The sequence below is a fragment of the Oncorhynchus mykiss genome, chromosome 15 (assembly GCF_013265735.2).
Source record: "Oncorhynchus mykiss isolate Arlee chromosome 15, USDA_OmykA_1.1, whole genome shotgun sequence".
Classification (NCBI taxonomy): Eukaryota; Metazoa; Chordata; class Actinopteri; order Salmoniformes; family Salmonidae; genus Oncorhynchus; species Oncorhynchus mykiss.
In genome coordinates, this window is record NC_048579.1 from 60,022,677 (window position 1) to 60,049,204 (window position 26,528).

The 26,528-nt window shown below is 45.8% G+C and overlaps 2 protein-coding genes across 2 annotated transcripts; one reads left to right on the forward strand and one right to left on the reverse strand.

Annotated features, from left to right (window-relative positions):
* The first annotated feature begins 2,386 nt into the window (after positions 1 to 2,386).
* Positions 2,387 to 3,709, forward strand: LOC110490480 (NADH dehydrogenase [ubiquinone] 1 beta subcomplex subunit 2, mitochondrial). The gene is made up of 4 exons (XM_021563885.2): positions 2,387 to 2,551; positions 2,891 to 3,035; positions 3,174 to 3,274; positions 3,594 to 3,709. Exons 1-3 carry the CDS (start codon positions 2,466 to 2,468, stop codon positions 3,246 to 3,248), a joined length of 306 nt encoding a protein of 101 aa, XP_021419560.1. The 5' UTR covers positions 2,387 to 2,465; the 3' UTR covers positions 3,249 to 3,274; positions 3,594 to 3,709.
* Positions 3,710 to 3,787: 78 nt separating this feature from the next.
* On the reverse strand, positions 3,788 to 26,470 carry LOC110490481 (lysine-specific demethylase 7B). The gene is made up of 16 exons (XM_021563886.2): positions 26,289 to 26,470; positions 17,291 to 17,376; positions 15,252 to 15,369; positions 14,846 to 15,006; positions 13,000 to 13,141; positions 12,535 to 12,721; positions 11,746 to 11,908; positions 9,483 to 9,677; positions 9,285 to 9,376; positions 8,908 to 8,994; positions 8,404 to 8,646; positions 7,868 to 8,153; positions 7,564 to 7,658; positions 7,299 to 7,444; positions 6,604 to 6,983; positions 3,788 to 6,470 (listed from the first exon to the last, which is right to left on the reverse strand). Exons 1-16 carry the CDS (start codon positions 26,384 to 26,386, stop codon positions 6,382 to 6,384), a joined length of 2,568 nt encoding a protein of 855 aa, XP_021419561.2. The 5' UTR covers positions 26,387 to 26,470; the 3' UTR covers positions 3,788 to 6,381.
* Between the last annotated feature and the right edge of the window lie 58 nt (positions 26,471 to 26,528).

Sequence of the window (26,528 nt, forward strand, 5' to 3'; positions counted from 1 at the left end):
GCCTTCTGTATCTGCTACAGATAAAACAAACCCATGAATGGCAATTATTAGGCCCTACTTACCAGAGTTTGAAATTAGCATCTAAATCTGTTGCCCAAGGCAGTAGGAGGAAGCAAATATCTTATGTAACCCACTTACACAAGAGCCCATTCTTTCTTTGATTTAACTGAAGGCAGGGTGGGTGGCAGGCAATACTGACCAACAAATAAACACAATCTACAAATGGAAGCATCATGTGCTATTGTTAACAAGTATATTTTACTCTTAATTGCTGTTACAGTATTCCAGTCTTTCAAAAAAAACTGCACTGTCATGAATACATGTTATATCTCGGCCTAGTTCAATATTACTGACAACAATGCATATAGGCTACAATGAAGAGGTCAAGGCAAACGGATCGTTGCATATGTAAAGTAAAATGTCTCCATGTCCAAAAGAGGTGCGTCCAACTGTGCAACAATGTATCTTAAAATCCGTTGGACATCAGGGTACGTGTCATTCGAATTAAGGCGAAGATACAGTGGCTCCTGCGAATCTTCCAATCCTGTTCACACAGTCATTGCCTGTTCACATGACATTACAGTTCGACCTCCCCTCCCCCACTGATATCTAGCCAAACCGCATCCCCGCGCGCACGCGTAATACTGAAACAGGGCTTTCTCGTCTGTTGGTTGAATCAGATCGTCTTGACAAAGTAGATGAGCCTTCACAACTGCTACAACTTACAATAATTTTCGGAAATCTTATAGCGAATGTAGGTGATATTGTACAGCAGTCGTTGGGCTATAATACGGTATATTTTTTATTTTATTCAGAGTGTAGGGTTTTCATTATTACAATATTTGGAGACGTTATCAAGAAGTTACCTAGTCGTTTCCGGGCGGTTTGATTGGGATGAGGCTTCGGTGGTTAAAATCTAGGGTCCTCTCCTTTTCGCAAAATGGCGTTCTTGTTTTGATAGATTGACATTGCTCTCAGCCAATGATGCATGAATTGGCCTGTTTTTGCAGAAATGGTTGGCTTCTGATGACATCATTCGGACATCGGTTGTAGGCGGGTTCTGAGCTGTGAGGGGAGAGTGGCGCAACCGGAGAACTTGCAGGGCCAGGCGCCATTAGGGACGAGTCAAGAAAAACAATGCATTGAAATGCAAAATAAATATGGGATGAGCAATATATTGCTGTTCGACCATAGGAATTACTCAAATTAATTCGCCATTCAACGTATTGTATGCAGAAAGCTATAGATCACTTTCCGTATTTTTGTTAAATTGCAACAACGTAGCTGGTAGCAAATAAGATGGCGCCTGCTGTTAGCGATCATGCACGTGCATAAAGCGCACTGACTAGGCGGCGGCACCGCGCGCACTCTCGAGAGGAGCGCGGAACCATACTATACTGTATTGGCGTAAAGTCTTGTTATAGTTTATACTGTATTTATGCATTTCCTATTTTGCTATTTAAACCGAGATGCAGACTGATGAACCAACTTCTCTTTAACTACATAAGTCGAAACATGGATGGATGGATTTACGGTCATTGTCTATGAAAATGTAAAAGTGTCCAACAAAAGCTGAACTGAACACTGGCATGAAAGGGAAGAAACTTCACATTTTTGCAGGACTTTAAAGTAACAATTCGATTACAGCTGGATACATTACAACTGACGGAACGCGAAGTTAATTGCAAATGTGATATTTTAGTAAGATTTTCCCCAAGGACAAAAGCAACTGTCAAACCGCTTAGCTGTTGATAGGGAGCATAGCGCTTTCCGCCATGTTGTCCCACTCGGTTCTCAGATTCATTAATCAGTAAATGGCGAATAGACTCTTCACAATTATCCCAGAGAGGAATTGCTCTTGTAATTTAAATGCTCATTAACCATTTGTACCTGTCTTTTGCCACTTGATTTTTCATTAAACCTGACTGCCGTCTTATAATTTCCCTCCGCCTGAATTTACTATACTGGATACAAAACAAATGGACTGCATTTTCTGCTACTGCGCACCACTCACCCATGTCCTTGGAAGACATGTAAACAAAGGAAGGAGGTGCATGATGTTCCAACATAAAACCTGTAATGAAGAGGAAGGGAATTGGAGGGACTGCCATGGCCACCAACCGTCCTTGCTCAGTTGTCAGTTTCTGAACGTTTGCACAGAAGCACGCATGCATTAATTCACCATGTCACAACATCTTCCAGCATTACATTTTCATATGAAAAATACACGTTTTCCCCAATATTTCCTACACGATTCCTTTTAAAGTTTCATACATGCATAATATACATATACACGTATATAAAGAGCTTTGTCTCCATCTAGTGTGCAAAAGTGGAAACGGCAGGAGTCGATCCATTTTCTGAACAACCCTCCATCTCGACCAATCATAGCGCTCGTTGTTTCTTGGTCGTCAAGGTGGAACGACATTTTGAGAAAACAACACTGGGGGAAGAGAGAAACAACTATGTCTTCTTTAGGAAGGGTCATGGGTGTCCTTAGGGCCGGGATGCAGCTTCTTACACGTGGACCTCAGAAAATAGTAACCCGAAAGTAAGTAGCTTAACTGGTGTTATAATGTAAACGTTAGATAACAGCTAACTAGCGACAAAAGGTTGACTTCAATATCGTCCTTCATAATTAAAGAAACTATCAAGCACACGTCAGCTGTACACATACATCACCGTCTTCTTAGCTTTAAACAGTAACGTTAAGCTTATAGCTTAGCTAGCAGTCTGACAGTAGGCATACCAAACAAGTGTCCAGAGGTAGGCGCCATGATCAGATGTTAACCCATTGGGTTGTTGGGTTTCATCAAATGTGTATAGCGTAGCTACATTATACTGGTAAACAGTGATACCCTCAGTGCTCTGGTTTTCTGTTTCCTTTCAGAGCTGGTGGTGGACCACACATAGAGGCCCAGTACAGGCAATTCCCACAACTCACCAAGAGCCAGACGTTCCAAGCTGAGCTCCTCAGCAGTGCCATGTGGTTCTGGATCCTGTGGCACTGCTGGCATGACCCAGATGCAGTGATGGTGAATTAAATGTAGATTAGGCTCCAGTTATAGTTATGCCCTGTCCAATCTAGTTTTGCCAGTTCATAGAGGAAAAGATGGAGAGAAAGCCGGTGTCCGTCAAGCAGACTTAAACCCCCATGATGCCTCTTCTCTCAGGGTCACTTCCCATGGCCTGATGCATCCGCATGGACAGACGAGGAACTGGGGATCCCAGCTGACGATGAGGAATGAGGTGCCCTCTACCCCACTGACCCAAGGTGTGCCTTTTGTCCTGACCAGTACTGTTGCATCCGTCTTCTTCACAGGATCTGTGACACATCCTCAAGGGATGTTTGTCAATGAGAATGTCTTGTCCTCTGATGAAAGATTGTGTCCATCACAACAGATACGTTGTTGGTTTTATACGTATTTGCATTAGGATGGGAAATGGAATGCCTATTCTGTAAGTACAGTAATGATTGTTCATGCACTATAGCCCTTCTGTGTTAATATGCCCATTTCAATTAGGTTCTTTACTGTGGCATTGTTTGAAACCATAGGTGTAATTATATTCTAATAGTATTTTTCTATTTCTAGACCGTGTGTGTGTGTGCCCGGTCCCTACCCGAGTCTACCTGGAGGTCACAACGGTGTCCTGAGAGGCTTTGTTGTACATAGTCCAAGAAATAAAATTCAATTTATTCTGAAACATATCTTTGGGGTGTGTACATATGGAAAATCAATGACTGTATAATAACTCCTAGTTTCCTGTAAAAAAAACTACAATTTAACAGAATCAGTTCATTTTTATATTTACAGGTCATTTTTGAAATGCTGAAACATATTCAATGCATCAAGTAATTGTCACAGTAAGCCAGTGTTTGTATGGTTCAAATCATGATAAATCAAACCATCTGAAGGACTAATGCACAGAGAAGAAACAAACACAAATGCAAATAGATTTGCACGTAAGAGTTTACGGTAAATACTATACAATGAAAGAACTGCTGCTAATAACAAACCCTGCCTGCAGGCTAGCTCTTGTGCTTATTACTACACAGACGAGTGGTGAGGACTTCAACATGCAATAAGAGTTAAAAGGTGAACGTGTAGAGTCCATGGAAATGTCTGCCAATAGGATCAAACACTGTATTCCATGGAGGGGAAGACATGAAAGTGTGATGTGTGTCATTAGGTAAAATCTCATTAAGGGCTAAGCGATAGACCACAATTATGCCAAGGTCAGGTGCACTGCAAGTTGAACTCATAGCACAGCTTTCAAGTCAGATACTGTTCAAAGGGTGCTATTAAAGTTACTTGGTGACTGAGTAAGTCTGGATGTCATTCAGTGAAATACTCTGTAGACGAGAGCAAGGGTGTTTAAGGATATTGGGACATGCTGTGTTTTTTTTTGGGGGGGGGGGTCTGCTCTATCAGAAGGTAGATGCTGGAAGATTGGATTTCTTGGATATTGATACAATGGAGTTAAACATTTTTAGTAGCTAGGCAGAGCTTGAGTATCATCTCCAAATAGAGATGACCATGTTGATTTCTTCAACTTGGTCAATTCCAATGCACAACTGCTTAGTTCGAGAAGGAAGTGGAACAAGAGTCTGGTTGGAAGAACTTGCCTTACAGTGTACATGATGTAACTGGTGATTAAGGTAATCACCAGCTACATATCTGTGGTCATAGCTGTGGTCATGTCTGTGGCATCATTCCCTGAGAGTGAAGAACTACAAATCCACATCAAATCACACACCTCACTTCAGCACCATAGCATAGGACCCCCCCCACCCCCAAAAACACCCTATTTAAATTGTACAAAATGTATTTTTCGTTAGACTACGTCAAGTAGGCTATAGGTGTAGCAACCTTTTGGAGTCACAATATGACCCATTCTCGTAACACAGAACCCCACTAACCCCTGGAAGCAGAGGAAACCAGAAGAGACCGTTTCAAATCTAGTTAAGAAAGTCCACTTGGACAGAAGTGGAGAAAAAAAAGATTGAGTTAGAAATTCTTACTGACCTGCACAATATCATAACCACATGAAGTCTAAAATGTCCACATATACAATAAGCATAAGAGAGAGAAAGAAAAAAAAAACCTTGTGAGAGAATTCCCAGAATAGCTGAGGTTTAGGGCCAAAATATAATAAAATCAATATTCACCTCTCAATTAATAAATACATAACTCAGAATCCATAAAGAAATAACACATTAAAATCAAGTAACAACTTGAAATAAATTAAACAAGATATTATACAAGTTGTTTTTCAACCAAGTAAACAACTTACACTATAAAACATTTCTTATTGAGGCAGCACTCTGTGTTAGTCTCCCTTTGACCATCAGAGGGCAGCACTCTGTGTTAGTCTCCCTTTGACCATCAGAGGGCAGCAAAATCATAAGTTCTATATCGAGGAGTATGGCTTTCATATGAGCGATCAAAGTATTAAAACGTGAAATTCAAATAGAGAGACTTATAATGAACTAATGCAGACAGGTTCAAATGTAATTGTTTTAGACCTGATGGGTTTTTACCTTCCCAAAAAACAGTGTAATGATAAATTAGGCAATTGTCTTTAAATAGATGAATGACACAATGTGGCAGGGAAGACTAACCAAGAGTGCTGCCTCTCAAAACTTCTTTATTCTCTACTCAACGTCATTATTGCTGGTGTGATTGAGATAAGGGGAGTTGGGAGCATGGAGGACGTACAAACATTAAGCACCATTTAGAAAAATTAGATTAGCACTTTTTTCTCAGGGACAAAAAGGGCCCTGCTAGAGAGCCCAGACACAGAGCCAGGTGGGTCAATGCCAGTCTGTATATCCAAACTTCCATCTTGTCCTGGGTCTCATCCAGTTAATAGTGCTGCAGATATTCAAGGAAGGCAGCGCTGGGAGATGCAGATGGTGGGACATCACGCAGCCTTCATTGGCTTACGCGCGTCGTTAACATTGGCTGAAGATTTGTCTTCAATGTTGCGATGTACTGTAGACCTCATTCCTACCTCATCCAGACATCTAACACTTCCCCACGGCACGTTGATGCCCACTGGAATTCTAAGTTTCCCTGAAGTTGAGTAATCAACATGCTTTTTTCCCCTTCTTCTCCATTACGTTTTAGAGTGCTTGCAGTGAAGCTGTGCGCTTGATTGGTAGCTTGCTCATGTGAATCCAATACCCTGTGGTCCTAAGCATGCACAGTAAGCCTGTTCGTTTGTGTGTCTGACAACAACAAGTCTCTCAGATGGGCCCTTTCCCCAGGCAGTGATTTCTCCAGGACAAAAAGGTGTCGACTAAATGTACAGAATAATCTGGATGTGAGGACAGGGGTCTGTTCCCCTCCTTTAGCTTTGCCTGTGGCCCTCAGAGCTCTATACAAAGACGCCATTGTGTCGGTTCATCTTCAGGATCTTCCCCAGTCTCTGCTTGGCCGTGGCCATTCCTTTCTTGGGCCGCTTGCCTGAAAAACAAAACCCAAAATGAATGGCTGACGTGCTGAATAAAGAGAGAGTTGTGTCACAGTAGCATCCAATCCCTGAGAACATTAACTAATTACTAAACAAATGGAAAGAATCAAATAGTTGGTTGCGTACCTTTCGTGGCCTGGTTGCTGACGGGAGGGGAGTTGGAGGCGTGTCTTTTGGAGGGGTGGAGAGGGGGAGACATTGAGGGATCACAGTACTGGTAGTTGTCGGCCTCTGGGCTGGCATCGTGGCTCAGGGCCCCAAGGGAGAGGGGCCCCTGATTGTCCCAGGCCTCGCTGCTGCTGTTGCCCTGGCTGTCCATGGGGCTCTTGTCCCCCGCCACACGACGCTGGTGCTGCTCTCGGCGCTCCGGCGAGCCTCGGCTCGGGCTGGACCACCACGGCTCCTGGGAAGTGGAGACCTCGTCTGGCTTGGAGGGGCACAGCAGGCCAGCCATGGACAGCATGCCTTGAATGGCCTCCTCTGTGCTGGGTGAAGTAGGACGTTCTCTGCAGAGACACAGAAGAGAGACACTCAGTCATTTACAGCCCACCGCCAGACTCCACAAAAGCCAACTGTGCTCATCTTTACCAGTCAAAAGGGAAGTTATGAATATAATCATTGTATGCATAATATTGGCACATGCTTCTGTTTCAAATCCAATTCCATCGTTATGAGATTACTAAACCGATGGCGTGAACTTCTAGACACTTCTACAAGAAATTATCCCTTAATAAATAACAAAATTGCTAAAATATGTTTGTGATTCCAATAACAGGAGCTGTGTTTTAGCTCACCCACGCACAACAGGTCAGACAACCCACCTTTTGAGTGGCTTGTGTTTGTGCCGGAGGTTCAGGTCTGTCTGGTCTAGCTCTATGGTGTGCCCCGCGGCCCTCTGGGATGAGCCCCTCTCCTCGTCATCATCACTCTGGGAGCTTCCTGAATCTTCCTCAGAAGAGGTGTTTTGCTGCAGAGAGGGAGAGAGACGAGAAACTGGTTGAGGGATGATACACAACAGACAGTTTTAAGTGCTATGTTCTCACTGATAAAACCACAGTGGGGGTAGACCATGTTAATATCAGGTACCTGTGTGTTGGAATCACTGTCCGAGTCCATGTCCGACACATCGGAGTGTCCTGAGGCTTCTTCCCTGAGTTCAGTCTTAACCCTCTCAATACCCCCTGAGAAGGCAAACAGACATCATTAACCACAGATAATGGTAGGAACCATTCCCTCTGCGTGTCCAAGTCAACAGGTTACTAGACCTAGTCTGTGTCAACAACATGACCCTTTAGAAAGCATGGTGTGTCTGGGACAATGAGGTCAATAAACTGACAAATATATATCTATCTATCTATATCTCGTGAACTGCTTCAGCATCATGACTTACTGAGGTGGCCTGGTTTCTCCTCTCCTCCCATAGTGCTGTGCTGCTGTTCCTGGTCTGACTCAGTCTTCATCTCCTCTCTGCTCTTCAGTTGGCCCACGGACGGCCTCTCACTCTCCGCCTTCACCGGGCTGCTAGCCGTGCTACTACCTGGTCTCCTCGCGTCTCGGATGATCCGTCCGTTGTGCAGCGTGAGACGCAGGTGTGTGTCTGGGTTCTCAGCAGCAGCGGCAGAGGCGGTGGACACCATGTTGAACTTCCCATGCACCGGGGGACAGAAGGTAGGGTCCTGTGGTAGAGACAGAGTTATAGGACTCATTCAACACAGGTATCAGACGTTTCTATTGAATTGTATGACTCTTTATAACATGGGAACAGTATTGCTTTCAGTAGGAGTAATGCACGGAAAATACTAATGTGGTTTATTGATTGATCTAATGATTATTTCCAATAATAACAAGGCATTTAAATGTGACATATGCCAGAGAGCGTGTGACATTCTAGTTTTACGTTGTGAGAGTTTCACATGTTCCTCTCACCTCCTCCAGAGGGCCCACTTCCAGCCTCCTGAGCACCTCTCTGGTGTGCAGCTCCAGGATCTCCAGGTTAGAGGGAACCTTAGGGCCCTGCTCCTGCTGCTCCCGGAGCCTCCGGGCTGCCCGCCGCGCCTGACGGGCCGGGCACACCCTCTCCAGCGTGGAGCGCGTGGCCGGACACTGGCCTCCACCGCTTCCCTGAGATTTCACTGGCTTGTTGGTGCCACCACTGCTGCCCTGGTCTTCCTGTTGGAACACACATAACACCATTAGAGGAGGGAGGGGTTTGAACACAACCTCAATATTTAAATCTAATCTACATCTATAAACAAGGAAGTCGAAAGAGAATGATTGCCAGTTACAAATAAGGTGCAACAAATTCATCACATCAGTAACAGATTAATTAGAAGCACTTCTCATACAGCCCCTCAGATCGAGTGCTCTTCCACCTACACAAAGGTGATGCTCCTCAGGCCCTTCCCCCTGTGACCCCAGCACAGCGCTTACCTCCAGGTAGCGGATTTCCTTGGTCAGCTCTTTAATGAGACGGTTGGGCCTGATATGGTCGGGGACCTCGCTGGTGGGCTCCGTAACCTGCAGTCACAATGTTCCACACACACACACACACACACAATTAGGGTGGAGTTGAACAAAGAGGCTCTGTTTCCACCACTGGCACAGTGTCATCAGATCCAGGGGAAACCACTATGACCCCCACCCCCTTTCCATCAGAGCTCAGCTGGGAGATAAACCAATCAGTCTAGATATTCATCAGCCAACATTGTAGAGTCAGGTGCAGTATAGAGAAGGTGAAGCCAGGACCTTCACCCATAGATACAATGGAAAAATAACACAAATATTCAATTTCATTCGGTGCCCCTCACCTCTCTCTTCAGCCAGGTTTTCAGTGGACTGATTAAAGATTTCACTCCCTCCACTAGGTAGGTCTGGGGCGGGCAGTTGTCTTCTCGCAACTCTGAGAAAGAGAACAAAGGCATTATATTTGTTATGATGCTTGTGAAATAAAATAAAAACACTACAATATATTTATTGGGTTAGGTGGATTTTACAGCTTCACTCACCTTTCAGGGTCTCCAGCAGGTTCTTGGCCACATACCAGCAGATAGCCTCAAAGTAGGGAAACTTGAAGAGGTCTGGAGTCTTCAGACGACGCTCCATCTCGTAACACCTGAGCTGCATGCCAATGTTGAGGTTGTGGAGGAAGTTGCCTCCGAACGCCATGCAATCCTGAGAGGTGAGGACGGCATGGATCCATCCTGCAGAGGGCAGCACACACAAACACAGTCAATGTTTGACTCACTGACTGTGGTAATACAAGGACACTGGCCAGGTGTTGTATTTGTCAAATCGGTAGCAAAGCATCGATCATCATGTCACTAGAATAAGACCCTCGATATTCATTGGAAAAAAGCATCAAGTTCATCACCTTACACTTTCACCACCCTGAGAAGTTCATCATAACTTATTTCATCTGTAGCCTAATAAACTGCATGCTTTCATGAGAGTAGTGGGAGGACCACACAACATATCATCGCGTGACTCCAAGTTTACTTCGATATGATAGTTATTATATCAATATTTCCGCATAAAAAGGCAGTTCTATCACATTATTCATTTTATCGACACAAAAAGATCCCACCATGTCCAGCATATTTTGTTTTGACAACAATTGGAAGGTTTACAGGCTAATGTTTCCATCGGTTCTGTCGTCACATTCCCTCTCCGACATCTACTTTACTGGCATAAAAAGGTTGAATGTAAACCTGGTATGTGACACACAAACACCAACCTGATAAAAACTGACACACACACACACTGTTGGCACACAAACTGACCTGACAACACAAACATACAGGGTCATATCAGGCCTGCCTGACCTGGTCAAGATAAAGCAGGGCTCTTTATACCTCCGGAGAGAACAGAAAGCAGAGGCGGCGGTGACGCAGCACTGATACTGCAGGCACTGACGCGGTTACGGGGTTACCGCGGTTGAGCGGCCAAGTATGTTGTGCTCTACCCCCTCCTCAAATCTCTAACCCACCTCTCCACACCCCCTTAACCCCCTGGAGAAAACACAGCTGCAGTCCTTAACCTTTACTCAAGGTATACAACTTTGGGAGCATTTTAAAACGTGTGAGTTTTCTTGTTCCTATGGGAGTATTGACACAGAAATGTATGGATACCCTGAACTTGTGAAAAGTCTGTTGAGTTGCACACGATTGCTGTTCTGAACCGATTGCATATCCTGTATAGTTTTACATCATCCTCAGGTGATCTCCACAGGCAAAAAAAAACATGGAACCCTGTGATCTACAAATGAAATACGACCCCCCCCCATCAGGTAAGCTTATGGAAGGATCCTTGTGGTGACAACGGAGATGGTGAGATGGGGTTAAATCACTAAAGGACATGAGTGAAACCCCTCTAAAAGCCATCTGGAGTTAATGAGGAGAACAAGGAGCATGTGTTAACCATCAGGTTCTGCTTACTGTGGTCGCCCGTTCACGGCTCTCTAGACGTGTCACGTCATCAAGACATGGGGTGGAATGTGAGAGGTGAATTACAAGTCACATGCTATAGCAGAGGCTTGGCTGAGGATAAAGTAGGCCCAAGAGCTTCTAATATGGTCGCTTTCACGACATTACTGGTGCTGTTGTTCCATTAGGGAACTTCCTATTGTGTTACGACAATAGACGGGTGTGTCTAGGCTGTTGCTGAGCAAAGATTTATTTTCCAAATTCTCTTGGCAATGACATGTCAGTGTTTAAAATAAGGGAGTCAGTTTCCAGGCAGGCACCCTGGGAAACTAGACTGTTTTGTTTCTGTCTACTTTGAGGATATAGACAGGTTTCTCTACGGAGGGGCAGACAAGACTACCAAAAGCAGGCTTGTGAGGTATTTAAGGACACAGTGGAAAAGGTCTTTTAAGGACACTGTCTAATTCCAGAAGGGTTTCTGTGTCACACACTCACAGGGCCAGTCTACATCGTCAGTGGTAACCCCTCTTCATCTACACTATGGTTCCATTAACACAAGCCTAATGTAAGCTGTTTAGCTCTTCTCAGGAAAACTAAATACATGGCATGTTACAAGAGAAAGCAAATAAAGACCAAATGCTTGCACACACACACACACACACTCTGCAGTGGAGGCTGCTGAGGGGAGGACTGCTAATAATAATGGTTGGAATGGAGCAAATAGGATGGTATCAAACACATGGCTTCCATGTATTTGATACCATTCCACCTATTCCACTCCAGCCATTACCACGAGCCCATCCTCCCCACTTAAAGGTACCACCTTCCTCCTGTGACACACACACACCTGTGGGGATGAGCAGCGTGGTTCCTTGCTGCACGACACACTTGTAGCACTTGTCCACCTTGTCCCCGAAGAACACCTCACTCTGGTTGGGGGAGGAGCTCCACGCCTCGTATAGTGCAAGGTTGACCTGGGTTGGCTTGATCATGTAGAATATCTTCTCACCCTGGAAACACAGAGAGTAGAGGGAGTTAACGACTGTTCATAAAAAAATCAACATTTTAACCCAAGAGACATCACAATGTGACTAGAAAATTAGGAGCACTCAGATGCCTGCAAATATGTTTCATTTTAGAGACACACAGATGTGTTTGACTTTCACACCAGGGGATTTTTTTCTTCCATTTATGGTGCATTTCCCAGCCCTCTTTTTCACAAGCTGAGCTGCACATTGCTTCTATAGCGAAGGAGAGTGCTTGCCTGCCAGCCTGGTGATGTCACCATGAACACAAAGCCCAGTTTGTGATTAGCAGCGGTTGGTTACTTTGTTGCCGTTGGAGGGATCATTTATTACCACGGCGGGGACAGAATTCCCCCTGGAACTTCCTCCAGGGTACCAATCAGACTAGATTGCTCTAAATAGCTCCCCCATGTACAAACATACTTGATTAAATGTCAGTGCGCATTACAAGTGGTGAGGGGAATGCCAAAGAGCGAGCCAGGCCATCGATTTATCACCAAATAATGTTGTGGACACAGTTGATTTTATTGACTTGCCAAACTGCACTCAGTTCACTGCTAGGATTTGATAGCCTAGTGTCCATGTAGGACATGTAACTAACACCCACTCACCCAGAGAACGTGGTACCACACAGAGGTGCCGCCGAAGTCTATGTGGAAGTCAGTGTAGCTGTTCTTAACCCCCATGAGGCAGTACTTCTGGACAAAGGGCTTGGGGAAGAAGGAGTCATCTGGCCAGTAGTTCTCCACCCAGGACATGTTCTGAGCTACGTCAGGTACCACCACCTGATCTGCCATCCTGGGGGGAGAGAGTGAGCGGTAAGAGGGGTATGGCTACTTAAGAGGGTCAAAATCACAGTAAAAGTGCTGAAATGTAATAAATAATTATGTAATGTTGAATGTTTGTGATCATTCTCGTTTTTCTCTTGTGAATCATGAAGAACTTGACAGCAGTCTGTGGATGCTCTTGATTTCTGTTTGCATGTCTTGTAAATAGCATTAATTTTAAATAGATCCATTTGAATGGAGAGAGAGTCGGCAATGGATTATTAGAAGTAGGACCAAATTACAGCTTACCTGGTATCAGAGAACTCCAGGCTGATAACGTTGAGCACCTTGGGCCGATGAGGCCTGTAGTAATACTTAATAAACTCTTTCAGCTTCATCTTGCTGTCTGCTTGCCTGGCCACGTCGATGACGTCAATGACTTTGTCACCGCCTGTGGACGACAAGAGAATGATGACCAAGCTGTCATATAGTGGAGCAGACAGCAAAATGTGGTATCAGTCTGCCCATGGAATCATCATCATTTTGTGTCTACAGTTGCACCATTCAGCCAGATATACTACATCTGGTTAAGAGAAAGGATCATTCCTACTGAAGTGACAGACAACAGGGATAGACATTTTAAATGGGAGCCAGTGGGCGAGGGGATCTGAACTCTGAAGCTCTCTGGCATTTCCATGTCTCTTTACAACTCCTAAGGGAGAGACTGGCACAGCCAATACACCATAGGAGTGGATGGAGTGGGGGGCGGGGGGTGAGGGCCAGACAATCTGTCCAGTCCATATGAGTCCCAGAGGTGGAGACTGGGGAAGGGGCCACTGTCTTTAATGGGTGTGAGGGTAAAAACCCACAAGCACTCACACAGCTGGGAGGCAGTGAATCAAACGACACAGTGAAAGCCGGGGAGAGAGAGGGCCGGAAACGGGGGCCTGTCGGCAGTGTGGGGACAGGACAGCTGGTGCTTGTGTGATCCTCCCACCACCAACCCACACACCCCTAATGTTCCCCAACCCCCTACACATCACACACGGCGGGTCCAGCTGGCCAGCGTCTGATGACAGTGAACAGCTGGAGTTAGGGTAGCTAGCCAAACAGAGAGAGCAGAACAGAGAGTGTTCAGTCTACCAGCCAACAAGCCCAAAACAGACCATAGTAAATACTCCACACTACACCTTTATATTGGCTGGTAGCACATGGTCATCACAACTATTCCTGTGTTTTAAGCAATGCACCGATACCTGGCATTCACTCCAGCTAGACCCTGTAGGGTGCTTCCAGACACCAACCTTTCACATGATATTTAGACTGAAAACTGCACCTACCCCCAACGAGGAGGAACAACATTAAGTACTGGGAGGTGACAAATGCCAGGAGGTTTATCCTAAGCTGGCCGACCATAGTCTAGGCTTGGGTAACCCCAGGAGACAGCAGGTTCCAGGCCTGTCCCCCATTGTGTCCCAACTGTAAGGAGGTAGGTAACCTGATCCTGCTTGTGTCAGAGCAGCTTAATGCTCAACGGAGCATGGCAGAGGGTGGAATATGAACTTCCATGATAAAACACAAGTGGCGTTGGGTTGCGTTGGGCGTCCAGTCGGTCCAGATAGCTGTGGGTTAGTAATGGGCTTGTAATAGGAGCCTTGTGGTACCAGGCCTTTCTATTCTATAGAGAGCAGAGGTGGTCATGTTGGGGGCTGAGGAAGACCTGCCCTCCCCTCCTGTAGGGCTTATTCAGCCATTGGGAGATGATTGATAAAGGGGCTAAATACCCTCTGAACCTGGCACCTGTTTGTTTGACGGACAGATGGTGTCCGCTCAACGTTAGGCGCTCATTATCTGACAGGAAATGCATTCATTAGCTTTTAATTATATTATATTTCAAAGCAATAGGTGTAGGTAACATATGTCCTATCAAATGGGCATCCCGTGCAGTAGACAGGCAGTGGATGGGTTGGTAATCAGTCTTAGCTGTGCTACATGCTAAATGTAGCACAGCTACATTTACTACACCACTTATTTACTTAGACTCTGAGGATGTTTGCAAATAGACAGAGAAAATCTAGCCCAGGGTGCTTGAGCATGCCCCGCCACACACACACAAACAGTACACACACACAGGACACTCTCTCTATGTCTTTACCGACAACGTGCTCCACATCTTTGACAGAGAAGGATGGTTGAGGCAGCCTGAGTCCCAGTCCCTCTATGTTGGACACAGCGATGGGGTACTGCCAGCCGTGGCTTTCCAGGTACCTCTGGGTCACCTGCTCCCCAGGCATCCACTGCAGGATCTCATCCCCACTGCAACACACACACACAGAGACAATGGTTAGTGACTAATTCCTGTTGATATGTTCAACTCTATGTAAATACCCAATGAGAGAAATTAAGAACATAATACATGTTAAGTATTGTGACTAAAACAAAGATCACAGTCTTGTTCATAGAAACACAACTGCTGAGGAAACGTGTGTTTTCTGTGCAGGTGTGAGAGTGGGTCTAGCTTAGCATCAGAGTCCTTGGTGGTAGGTGTTCTGGGCTCCTACCTGGCAAAAGTCCTGTTCTGGAGATCCTTGACAAACACAGAGGTGCCAGCCTGCACTGGCTTGGTGCCATCGTCCTGCTCGGTGTAGTCATGCCTGTGCCAGTTGTTGCGCTTTTTCACTGCAAGAGGAGAAACGCAGAACATCAGACTCACAGAAAGCCACAGCCTTCACTGGCCATGAAAACGATCACTAGTGACAGACCTGAGACAAATTATTACCGTATTCAATTTTCTTCCCTTAAACCAACGGAGGCTTGTGAATTATGGATAATAGTCATTAGTCTTGATAATATATTTTCTCCGTTCCTCCCCTAGCAGAGGCCAAGGTGAGGGCTAGGACCAATTTAAGTCGAAGGATTACAGCCCCATTCAATTAGCCTGTTAATGTCTGGCCCCGGGCTCTGAGGTCAGGCTCCTAAATCAGACTGGAGACTGACGCTCTCCTGGGGACAGTCCATCAGCCATGGAGGGGGAAAGTGGGAAAGTGGGAGGGATGGAGAAAGAGAGGGAGAGAGAGACCGACTGAGGAAGAGAAGACAGAGAAAAGAGAGGGAGAGAGAAACCGACTGAGGAAGAGAAGACAGAGAAAAGAGAGGGAGAGAGACCGACTGAGGAAGAGAAGACAGAGAAAAGAGAGGGAGACCGACTGAGGAAGAGAAGACAGAGAAAAGAGAGGGAGACCGACTGAGGAAGAGAAGACAGAGAAAAGAGAGGGAGACCGACTGAGGAAGAGAAGACAGAAAAGAGAGGGAGAGAGAGACCGACTGAGGAAGAGAAGACCGAGAAAAGAGAGGGAGAGAGAGACTGACTGAGGAAGAGAAGACAGAGAAAAGAGAGGGAGAGAGAGACCGACTGAGGAAGAGAAGACAGAGAAAAGAGAGGGAGAGAGAGACCGACTGAGGAAGAGAAGACAGAAAAGAGAGGGAGAGAGAGACCGACTGAGGAAGAGAAGACAGAAAAGAGAGGGAGAGAGAGACCGACTGAGGAAGAGAAGACAGAAAAGAGAGGGAGAGAGAGACCGACTGAGGAAGAGAAGACAGAGAAAAGAGGGAGAGAGAGACCGACTGAGGAAGAGAAGACAGAGAAAAGAGAGGGAGAGAGAGACCGACTGAGGAAGAGAAGACAGAAAAGAGGGAGAGAGAGAGCCCGACTGAGGAAGAGAAGACCGAGAAAAGAGAGGGAGAGAGAGACTGACTGAGGAAGAGAAGACAGAGAAAAGAGAGGGAGAGAGAGACCGACTGAGGAAGAGAAGACAGAAAAGAGAGGGAGAGAGAGACCGACTGAGGAAGAGAAGACAGAGAAAAGAGGGAGAGAGAGACCGACTGAGGAAGAGAAGACAGAGAAAAGAGAGGGAGAGAGAGACCGACTGAGGAAGAGAAGACAGAAAAGAGGGAGAGAGAGAGCCCGACTGAGGAAGAGAAGACCGAGAAAAGAGAGGGAGAGAGAGACTGACTGAGGAAGAGAAGACAGAGAAAAGAGAGGGAGAGAGAGACCGACTGAGGAAGAGAAGACAGAAAAGAGAGGGAGAGAGAGACCGACTGAGGAAGAGAAGACAGAGAAAAGAGGGAGAGAGAGACCGACTGAGGAAGAGAAGACAGAGAAAAGAGAGGGAGAGAGAGACCGACTGAGGAAGAGAAGACAGAAAAGAGGGAGAGAGAGAGCCCGACTGAGGAAGAGAAGACAGAGAAAAGAGAGGGAGAGAGAGCGACTGAGGAAGAGAAGACAGAGAAAAGAGATGGAGAGAGAGACTGACTGAGGAAGAGAAGACAGAGAAAAGAGATGGAGAGAGACCGGCTGAGGAAGAGAAGACAGAGAAAAGAGATGGAGAGAGAGACCGACTGAGGAAGAGAAGACAGAAAAAAGAGATGGAGAGAGAGACCGACTGAGGAAGAGAAGACAGAGAAAAGAGATGAAGAGAGACTGGCTGAGGAAGAGAAGACAGAGAAAAGAGATGGAGAGAGACCGGTTGAGGAAGAGAAGACAGAGAAAAGACAGAACGGACAGACAAAGAGACACACAAAAACAGACTGGAATACTGACTCAAGGAGGGTCCGTGTTGGGGTTCACAGTTAGGACAGTGGTAAACGTCAATGTCCACCGCATGGTGCTCTTCCACCTGGACACAGCTGTGGGGAGACAGGAGACATCACTGTCAGTATAAAGAGAAAGACAGAACCATGATAGCCTGGTCCCAATATGTGGTATCACATTGACCATAGCGGTTGGCAAGTCAGTACAAACAAATCTGGGACCAGGCTAGCGCCATGGTGTTTCCAATAAATCAACAGGAGGACAGGAGACTGTTCTCTCCGGGATCATGTAAGTAGGGGGCGACCCCTACTTACATGATTTAAAGCTTTTGGGAAAAGGGGTCACATACAAGTTTCTCTCACTGGGTCATCCTTTGGGCCAGACTTGAGACTTACGAGAGACAGAAAAGATATCATGTTTTTTCTAAACTGACAGCCTGTTCTGACAGTCTGTGTGGCTGTGGATAGTGATTTATAGGAGGAGCAGAGAGGCAATAGAGAGGTTGAGGTAAACACAGATCCAGAAACACTACAGAGTGGTGATGTATAGGAGGAGCAGGGAGAGGTTGAGGTAAACACAGATCCAGAAACACTACAGAGTGGTGATGTATAGGAGGAGCAGGGAGAGGTTGAGGTAAACACAGATCCAGAAACACTACAGAATGGTGATGTATTGGAGGAGCAGGGAGAGGTTGAGGTAAACACAGAGCCAGACTACAGAGTAGTGTATGTGGGAGACAACCTTTTGGTCCCTCATTTTTTAAAGGAGGTACGAAGTCAAGCAACCTTGAAGTTGGGAGGCGATCGGTTTCATTTGTCTGGAAGACAGGGGTGTTAGGGCAAGGAGTTTTTCCCTAGGCCCCAACAATAACCTCTAGACCATTCTGGGCCAGATCTTTCCTATTGGCCATTTACAGACTGGGAATCACAACCATGCGTTTGTCTCAGTATCTCACTGAACTGCGACAGTGTTGACGTCACTCAAACCCCTACACCACCAAACCTCCGACCGCCCCACAACAGCCAAACCACAGGCAGCAACACACACAATCCTCTTGTGCATACCAATGCTTTGTTCCATAAGAGAACGCTGAATAACACACAGAATCCTGTGAATAGGCTTTGAGTGTTGCCATTATGCGTGGATGCCCACCGATGCATGGAGAAGGGGAGAAAAACGGCAGGCAACATTTTGGTGTCACTGGGGTATGGGAGGAATCTAAGACAGCACTTTAAAGAGCTTCTTCTCAAGTAAACAAAAAGATAGCCCATTTAAGCTAAACTTTAGTTTCAGCTGACAAGAGCATAAAGAGAAATATGGACTAATATATTTTGCTGCTCTGACATGGAAGATTACGTAGCAGAAAACACAAAGTTCCTATTTCTTCATTGCGACAATCTGTTTCATTGTGAAATACAAACAAACGGAGTTTCCCTAGTAGCTAGTTTAAGTGGCTTGAGAGTTCATAAAAATGGCAACAACTTAGCGAATCTCAAGCAATTCCACCTTCTTCCTGCTCTGCAGTCTTCCTCTCATTCAAATCTCCCTGCTCTGTGACTGGTCTTCAGTGGGTACATTTAAATGAGTTCCTGCTCTCTGATGTTGGGAGTGAAAAAGTGGAATTCCTTTCAGTGTGAAAACAGAAAACACTGGGGGACTTGCTTAGGGCGGTAAATGACAGCCATTAAAGTTCCAGCTCCCTCCCTCAGGTTCCCGGAGTTAGCCTGGGGGCTAGGAGTTGTGTGAAGATGTAGTAAAGGTTTCAATAGCAGAAAATACGACTATTTTCACAGAGGGCCTGTCTAGGAGTGGACACAGTTCTCACCAGCCACCATCAGCGTTGATCAGAGTGGAAATTGTAAAGGGAATCAAAGGCCAGCAGGAAGCGGCGTCACACCTGAACTTTCTCTGGTGGTGCATTGCTGCTGGTTAAGTCTCCTTAGCAATGGTGTTGTTGTTCAGCAGCTCACACTCTCACTAACTGCAGAGCCAGCCTGAAGCCGTAACAGGTTGGGACTGGGAGTAATAACCGAGGTAAGCAAGAGAACCTTGCCTGATTTTAGGTAGGAATAAGACTTAAAAATGTATAATAAAATTTTTTTGGGGGGGTACTTTCATACCCCTTTTTCTCCCTAATTTTGTGGTATCCAATTGGTAGTTACAGTCTTGTCCCATCGCTGCAACTCCCGTACGGACTCGGGAGAGGTGAAGGTCAAGAGCCAAACACAACCCCGCCAAGCCGCACTGCTTCTAGACACACTGCTCGCTTAACCCGGAAGCCAGTCGCACCAATGTGTCGGAGGAAACACCGTCCAACTGGCGACAGTGTCAGCGTGCATGTTCCCGGCCAGCCACAGGAGTCGCTAGAGCGCGATGGGACAAGGACTAGCTGGCCCGGCCAAACCCTCCCCTAACCTGGACAATTGTGTCACGGGTCTCTCAGTACGGGTCCAGCTGCAACACAGCCCGGGATTAAACCCGGATCTAGCACTGCGATGCAGTGCCTTAGACCGCTGCAACACTCGGTAGGCCGCTAACTGTTTTTCCTGGTCAAGTAAAGTCATCGGAAAAAACTCAGGGTCCCATTTATAGAAGATCCAATGCTATAAACACCTTCAGTGTCCCAACCCTACAGAGTGACCTCAACAGTCCACCTCCACTCACTTCCTACGTCAGCAGCCAAGACAGAGTACAATGCAGCAGTGGGCTGGAATCTGGTCTCCTGAGGTTGCTCAGTGGCCTTGCTGGGGAGACTAGAATGAGTCACAGTGCCAATTATGTCACCCCGGGCCTGACATGAATTCTCCTGCCTCTCTGTCAGGGTGGGACATGCTAGAGCGAGCGAGACAGAGTGAGCTGTGTCGAAGACAAAACTTTGGTATTTAGTGTATAGTAATAAATCAAGTGAGCCCTGCCTTTCCAAATACTAAATTGGCATAAAATCAGCCCTGGGGGAAATAAAGCCCAATATGATATGGGTAGTGTTTGTCTTTCACTGTCTCACCACTCTCCCAGAAACAATGCCAGCCCCCTGCCAATGGTGAGCAGACACCAGCATAGCAGCATGAGGTCAAACCAAAGAGAAAGATTGAGGACTCATCTTTTTATCTGTGCCATTAAAGCATCTGTAACAGCACCAGAGGCTATTTTCTTCTTCATTGGCTGATTGCTCCCAACTCATAGGAATCCACACCCAGTTGACTACTTTAAAATTGTGGAAGCCCTCAATGGCAAAGTCCATGCTAAAATGCGTTATATCATGATGAGTTCTCCATCCATGGGTCAAACATCCTGTCCTGAATCAGGAGAGCTGTCAACTCTCCTACTGCCATCAGCTCCTATCCCTCTACATCCTCTGTTGTGGAGCTGCCTGCCTTCCTGTGTGACTGGGGTTATTCATTAGTCTATGTACTGTGAGGGGTTCATTGTGTCTCAATGATCAACCGAGACACACAAAGGGTTGTAGGCGGGCTCAGCCATTGCTTTAAGCACTTAATAACCCCCCTGCATAGGGCTCCAACCCGCCTACATTAGAGAACTGGCAGATAGCTAATGGGGGAGAGGATGGGAGATGGGGAGGGCAGTTAAACACACCTGCTTGGGTTCATTTAGACCCAAAGGGCACCTGACTCCTGCCTTTCCAAAGACTAAATTGGCATAAAATCAGACAATTTGAACCCTCACGGAGAAAAGGAAAGGATACCCATCATATCAATGCACTGATGGGTATCAATGGGTACAATGCACTGATGAAGGGCCTTCGTACACAACAACCTCTCTCCGCCATTAACCCACATCACTAAGCTTCTACAGACAGCTTAGGGTAGAAGGACTTCTCTGTTGGCAGCTGGAAAACAAAAGAGGATTGCTGCTTTGTTGTTTATGGGGCATTGCAGTCCCCCGGGGAGGGAGTGGAACAACTTCATTGTTTATGGTGCAGGTTGCATTGCCTTGAGGTTCTCATGTTGAACTGAGTAGTTTCTTCTAAGGCGGTCGGGGACAGGGTTTGTGTCTTCTCACACATGCTCTCAACATAGGCCTACGTCTTTTAGTGAGCCTCATACACATGGGCCATACACAGTCTTTGCCTCTCCCACTAGATCTGTCAACACATGATTACACTGCCTGACAAACTGGATTGGTCCTTAGTGCAGCAGAGCTTACTCTGATATTCAAGCATGATACAGTTGAAGTCGGAAGTTTACATACTCTGTTTTTCACAATTCCTGACATTTAATCCCAGTAAGAATTCCCTGTCTTAGGTCAATTAGGATCACCACTTTATTTTAAGAATGTGAAATGTCAGAATAATAGTACAGAGAATGATTTATTTCAGCTTTTATTTCTTTCATCACATTCCCAGTGGGTCAGAAGTTTACATATACTCAATTAGTATTGGGTGGCATTGCCTTTAAATTGTTTATCTTGGTTCAAACGTTTCGGGTAGCCTTCCACAAGCTTGCCACAATAAGTTGGGTGAATTTTGGCCCATTCCTCCTGACAGAGCTGGTGTAACTGAGTCAGGTTCATAGGCCTCCTTGCTCACACATGCTTTTTCAGTTCTGCCCACACATTTTCTATGGGATTGAGGTCAGGGCTTTGTGATGGCCACTCCAATACCTTGGTCATTATGGCCATTAGTGCCTCTTTGCTTGACATGATGGGGAAATCAAAAGAAATCAGCCAAGACCTCATGAAAAAAATAGAGACCTCCACAAGTCTGGTTCATCCTTGGGAGCAATTTCCAAATGCCTGAACGTACCACGTTCATCTATACAAACAATAGTATGCAAGTATAAACACCATGGGACCACGCAGCCGCCATACCGCTCAGGAAGGAGACACGTTCTGTCTCCTAGAGATGAACGTACTTTGGTGCGAAAAGTGCAAATCAATCCCAGAACAACTACTAAAGACCTTGTGAAGATGCTGGAGGAAACAGGTACAAAGTATCTATATCCACAGTAAAAACGAGTCCTATATTGCCATAACCTGAAAGGCCCCTCAGCAAGGAAGAAGCCACTGCTCCAAAACCACCATAAAAAAGAGACTACAGTTTGCAACTGCACATGGAGGCAAAGATCGTACTTTTTGGAGAAATGTCCTCTGGTCTGATGAAACAAAAATAGAACTGTTTGGCCATAATGTCCATCGTTACATTTGGAGGAAAAAGGGGGAAGTTTGCAAGCCAAAGAACACCATCCCAACCGTGAAGCACAGGGGTGGCAGCATCATGTTGTGGGGGTGCTTTGCTGCAGGACGGACTGGTGCACTTCACAAAATAGATGGCATCATGAGGGAGGAAAATTATGTGGATACATTGAAGCAACATGTCAAGACATCAGTCAGGAAGTTAAAGCTTGGTTGAAAACGGGTCTTCCGCCTCCCGGGTGGCGCAGTGGTCTGCATCGCAGTGCTAGCTGTGCCACCAGAGACTCTGGGTTCGCGCCCAGGCTCTGTAGCAGCCTGCCGTGACTGGCAGGTCCGTGGGGCGACGCACAATTGGCCTAGCGTCGTCCGGGTTAGGGAGGGTTTGGCCGGTAGGGATATCCTTGTCTAATCGCGCACTAGCGACTCCTGTGGCGCATTGCACGCTAAACAGGTCGCCAGGTGCACAGGGTTTCCTCCAACACATTGGTGCGGCTGGCTTCCGGGTTGGATGTGCGCTGTGTTAAGAAGCAGTGCGGCTTGGTTGGGTTGCGTATCGGAGGACGCATGACTTTCAACCTTCGTCTCTCCCGAGCCCGTACGGGAGTTGTTGCGATGAGACAAGATAGTAACTACTAACAATTGGATACCATGAAATTGGGGAGAAAAAGGGGTCAAATTAAATAAATAAATAAATAAAAAGGAAGAAGAAAATGGGTCTTCCAAATGGACAATGACCCCAAGCATACTTCCAAAGTTGTGGCAAAATGGCTTAAGGACAACAAAGTCACGGTATTGGAGTGGCCACCACAAAGCCCTGACCTCAATCCCATAGAAAATGTGTGGACAGAACTGAAAAACCGTGTGCGAGCAAGGAGGCCTACAAACCTGACTCAGTTACACCAGCTCTGTCAGGAGGAATGGGCCAAAATTCACCCACCTTATTGTGGCAAGCTTGTGGAAAGCTACCCAAAACATTTGACCCAAGTTAAACAATATAAAGGCAATGCTACCAAATACTAACTAAAGTGTAATGTAAACTTCTAACCCACTTGGAATGTGATAAAATATAAAAGCTGAAATAAATAATTCTCTACTATTTTTCTGACATTTCACATTCTTAAAATAAAGTGGTGATCCTAACTGACCTGAGACAGGGATTTTTTACTTGGATTATATGTCAGGAATTGTGAAAAACTGAGTTTAAATGTAGTTGGCTAAGGTGTATGTAAACTTCCGACTTCAACTGTTCATCCACAGCTACACCTCCAATTGACTCAGGCTAATTTACATAATTTATCAGAAGCTTCTAAAGCCATGATATCATTTTCTGGAATTTTCCAAGCTGTTTAAAGACAGTCAACTTAGTGTATGTAACCTTCTGACCCACTAGAATTGTGATACAGTGAATTATAAGTGAAATAATCTGTCTAAACAATTGTTGGAAAAATTACTTGCACAAAGTAGATGTCCTAACCGACTTTCCAAAACTATAGTTTGTTAACAGGACATTTGTGGAGTGGTTGAAAAACAAGTTTTAAATGACTCCAACCTAAGTGTATGTAAACTTCCGACTTCAACTGTATGTAGGCAAAGTAGGTGTCATCGTCATTAGCGGACCAACTAATATCCTGTGACTCTAAACGACTGGAAATCAATACATGATGCTGTTGAACTCCTAATCAGCATTGATCAATCTGAGAGTAATGTCATTGGCTACCCCAGAGACAAAGACCCCACTGAGTCCCACTAATGAATGTAAACATGACACTAACCATCATCTGAGGTCTGAGTCACACACACTAAAAACACAAGCCCTCCCACAAATTCAAATTCTCTCACAACATGGAGGAGGAGGACAGGGTGAGAGCATCCATCTCTCTTCAGTCTTTTCCCCTGGTTGAGAGTGTAGGACATAATGATGGATGGTACATTGAAGTTGCCTCTGTGGAGCTACCATCAATCATTCCCCTGTGTCCCATCCAGTCTCTGCTGTCTCACCACTACCACACACTCTACCAGAACCAGACATGAACTGGGAGTCACACCCACGCAGCCTGGAGAGAGACGCAGGTCTGTGGGCTGCAACGTGAGCCACTGACGCCATACGGGGTTTGTTGTCGTTCGTAATGCAATGTCTCAGCAGTGTGCCATCTCCATAGTCTCAGCAGAAGCATCCGCAGCACAGGCCAGCTCAGTGGATGTGAGGCTCTTTTACTGCACAGGCCCTATGCACATGCCTGTAGTGTAGTGTGTTAGGCCATTAGGAAACTAGCAGGGCGCTATTTCTGCCTTCTCCCCCTTACCTGGTCCATAGTCTACACCTTATAAACAACACAGAGCACTCTGGTTGGCTCCTCTGCCTAGTTCCGTTTGGGAGCCGTAAGCCATACTTGTGTATACGAGTATCCAGGGTTCAGTCACTGGTGAGAGAAAGCAGATTCCCTCCTGGCCAGGCAGCTAGTCACAACCCCGGCTCACACTTGTGGAAGTATGGTGGTGTGCCGACAAGCGGGCACCAGGATTATGGTGCAGGCATGGCAGCTTCTCTGCTTTCCACTACGTTTGCATACCATTCACAGCCAGAGGCATGCCACTTCCTTCTGGCGAGCCTGATGGGAAAGATTGGTAGAGAAGCCCCTGGTTTTGGGCAGAGCAGTGTGTACATGTGTTATTAGTCAATGGGGAAGCTCCAAAGTTTGTTCCTCTTCTTTTGGCACATGACACAGACTGAGTTCCCTGGCTCAGGCATCCCATCATTCTGGGCGTTGCTTTCTTGGCAGTCTACAGAGTGTAGTTACGCAATAGCTTTGTAATATCCACACAAGCCAAACTGTTATTGTATTCATATTAGTTGTCTTCAATTTTCTCCTCAATACTCCTTTCTTCCACTAGGGGTATAACACATGTGCCTATTTTCGGTGAGAGGGGGGATTTAAATACCCAACCTCGAGCTGTCAATCAAAAGCTCAAAAACAATCATATTTTCTCATCTTAGGTTTTTGGCCACTAAATAGTTAGGGATAAAAATAAACAAGGCCAAATGAGGACACTCACTCAAATAGTAGGATTTGTGTAGTTTACCCTTAAAAATGTTGATCATGCAAGAGGTCACTTGGCTAGTGGAGGTCACTTGGATAGTGAAGTGATGCCACCAAGAATGTGCCAGAGATTGACGTTACATTTCAATCCAATTCACAAAAGCGCGTGGCCTAAATAGGAAAGTCTATTAGGATCAGGTCAGGTTGTCACATGTACGAACATAGTCTGATTAATCAGGCTGTAATACACAATTATTGTATATTAGAGGCTGATTAAGCAGACTAGCATTAACCCAACTCAATAGTAAAGGATGACAAGCTGGATTAAAATCAGAACCCACGCCTTTAATCGATAACCAGGCAACTTTGTTCTCAACTCAATTGGATAGGCTAAGCCTATAGGCTTCTTTCAACAGACCAAATGTTTAAAGGGCTGGCTTTGATCACCGTGATTGACAGCTCGTCACACACAAGCTTAGCTGGCAAGCTAACAGTAGCAAACTAGTAACGTTAGGCTAATTTCTTTTGACAAACTGCTTTCGGCTAAGATAGCATTTAAACCTCCAACACACACGATTAATAGCCCAATAAGTAGAGTAAAATACTAACTCCCAATATGTATAATAGAAATAAAACACACTGGCTCGGTTTACTATTTTGTAAAGTTTAGCTAGATCGAGGTGCCAAGTGTGAGAGACCCGGTTACACACAAATAGCAGTCACAACTGCAAGACAATCCTCGCTTACTCCCAAGCACCTGCTGTTCGTTTATTCGGTTAAATCGATTGCATGTGTCAAGGAAGATGTAATCTCCATACCTGCCATGAAACCAGTCGTTACAGAGGTCGCATTCGATCATGAACCGGCTCACATCATAAGACTGCCGGCAGACACAGTACAGCGGGGCCGCCGCCATCTTCCTACTGTCCCCAAACAACGCAGGAATAAAGTGGGGCGGGGATTTGGTTGGGTACGCGGAAAGAGTCGAGGGGAAACCCGATCATATGCGAAAGAAAGCATGGGAAAGCCATTGGGGCAAGCCTATCTCTGACGTCAAT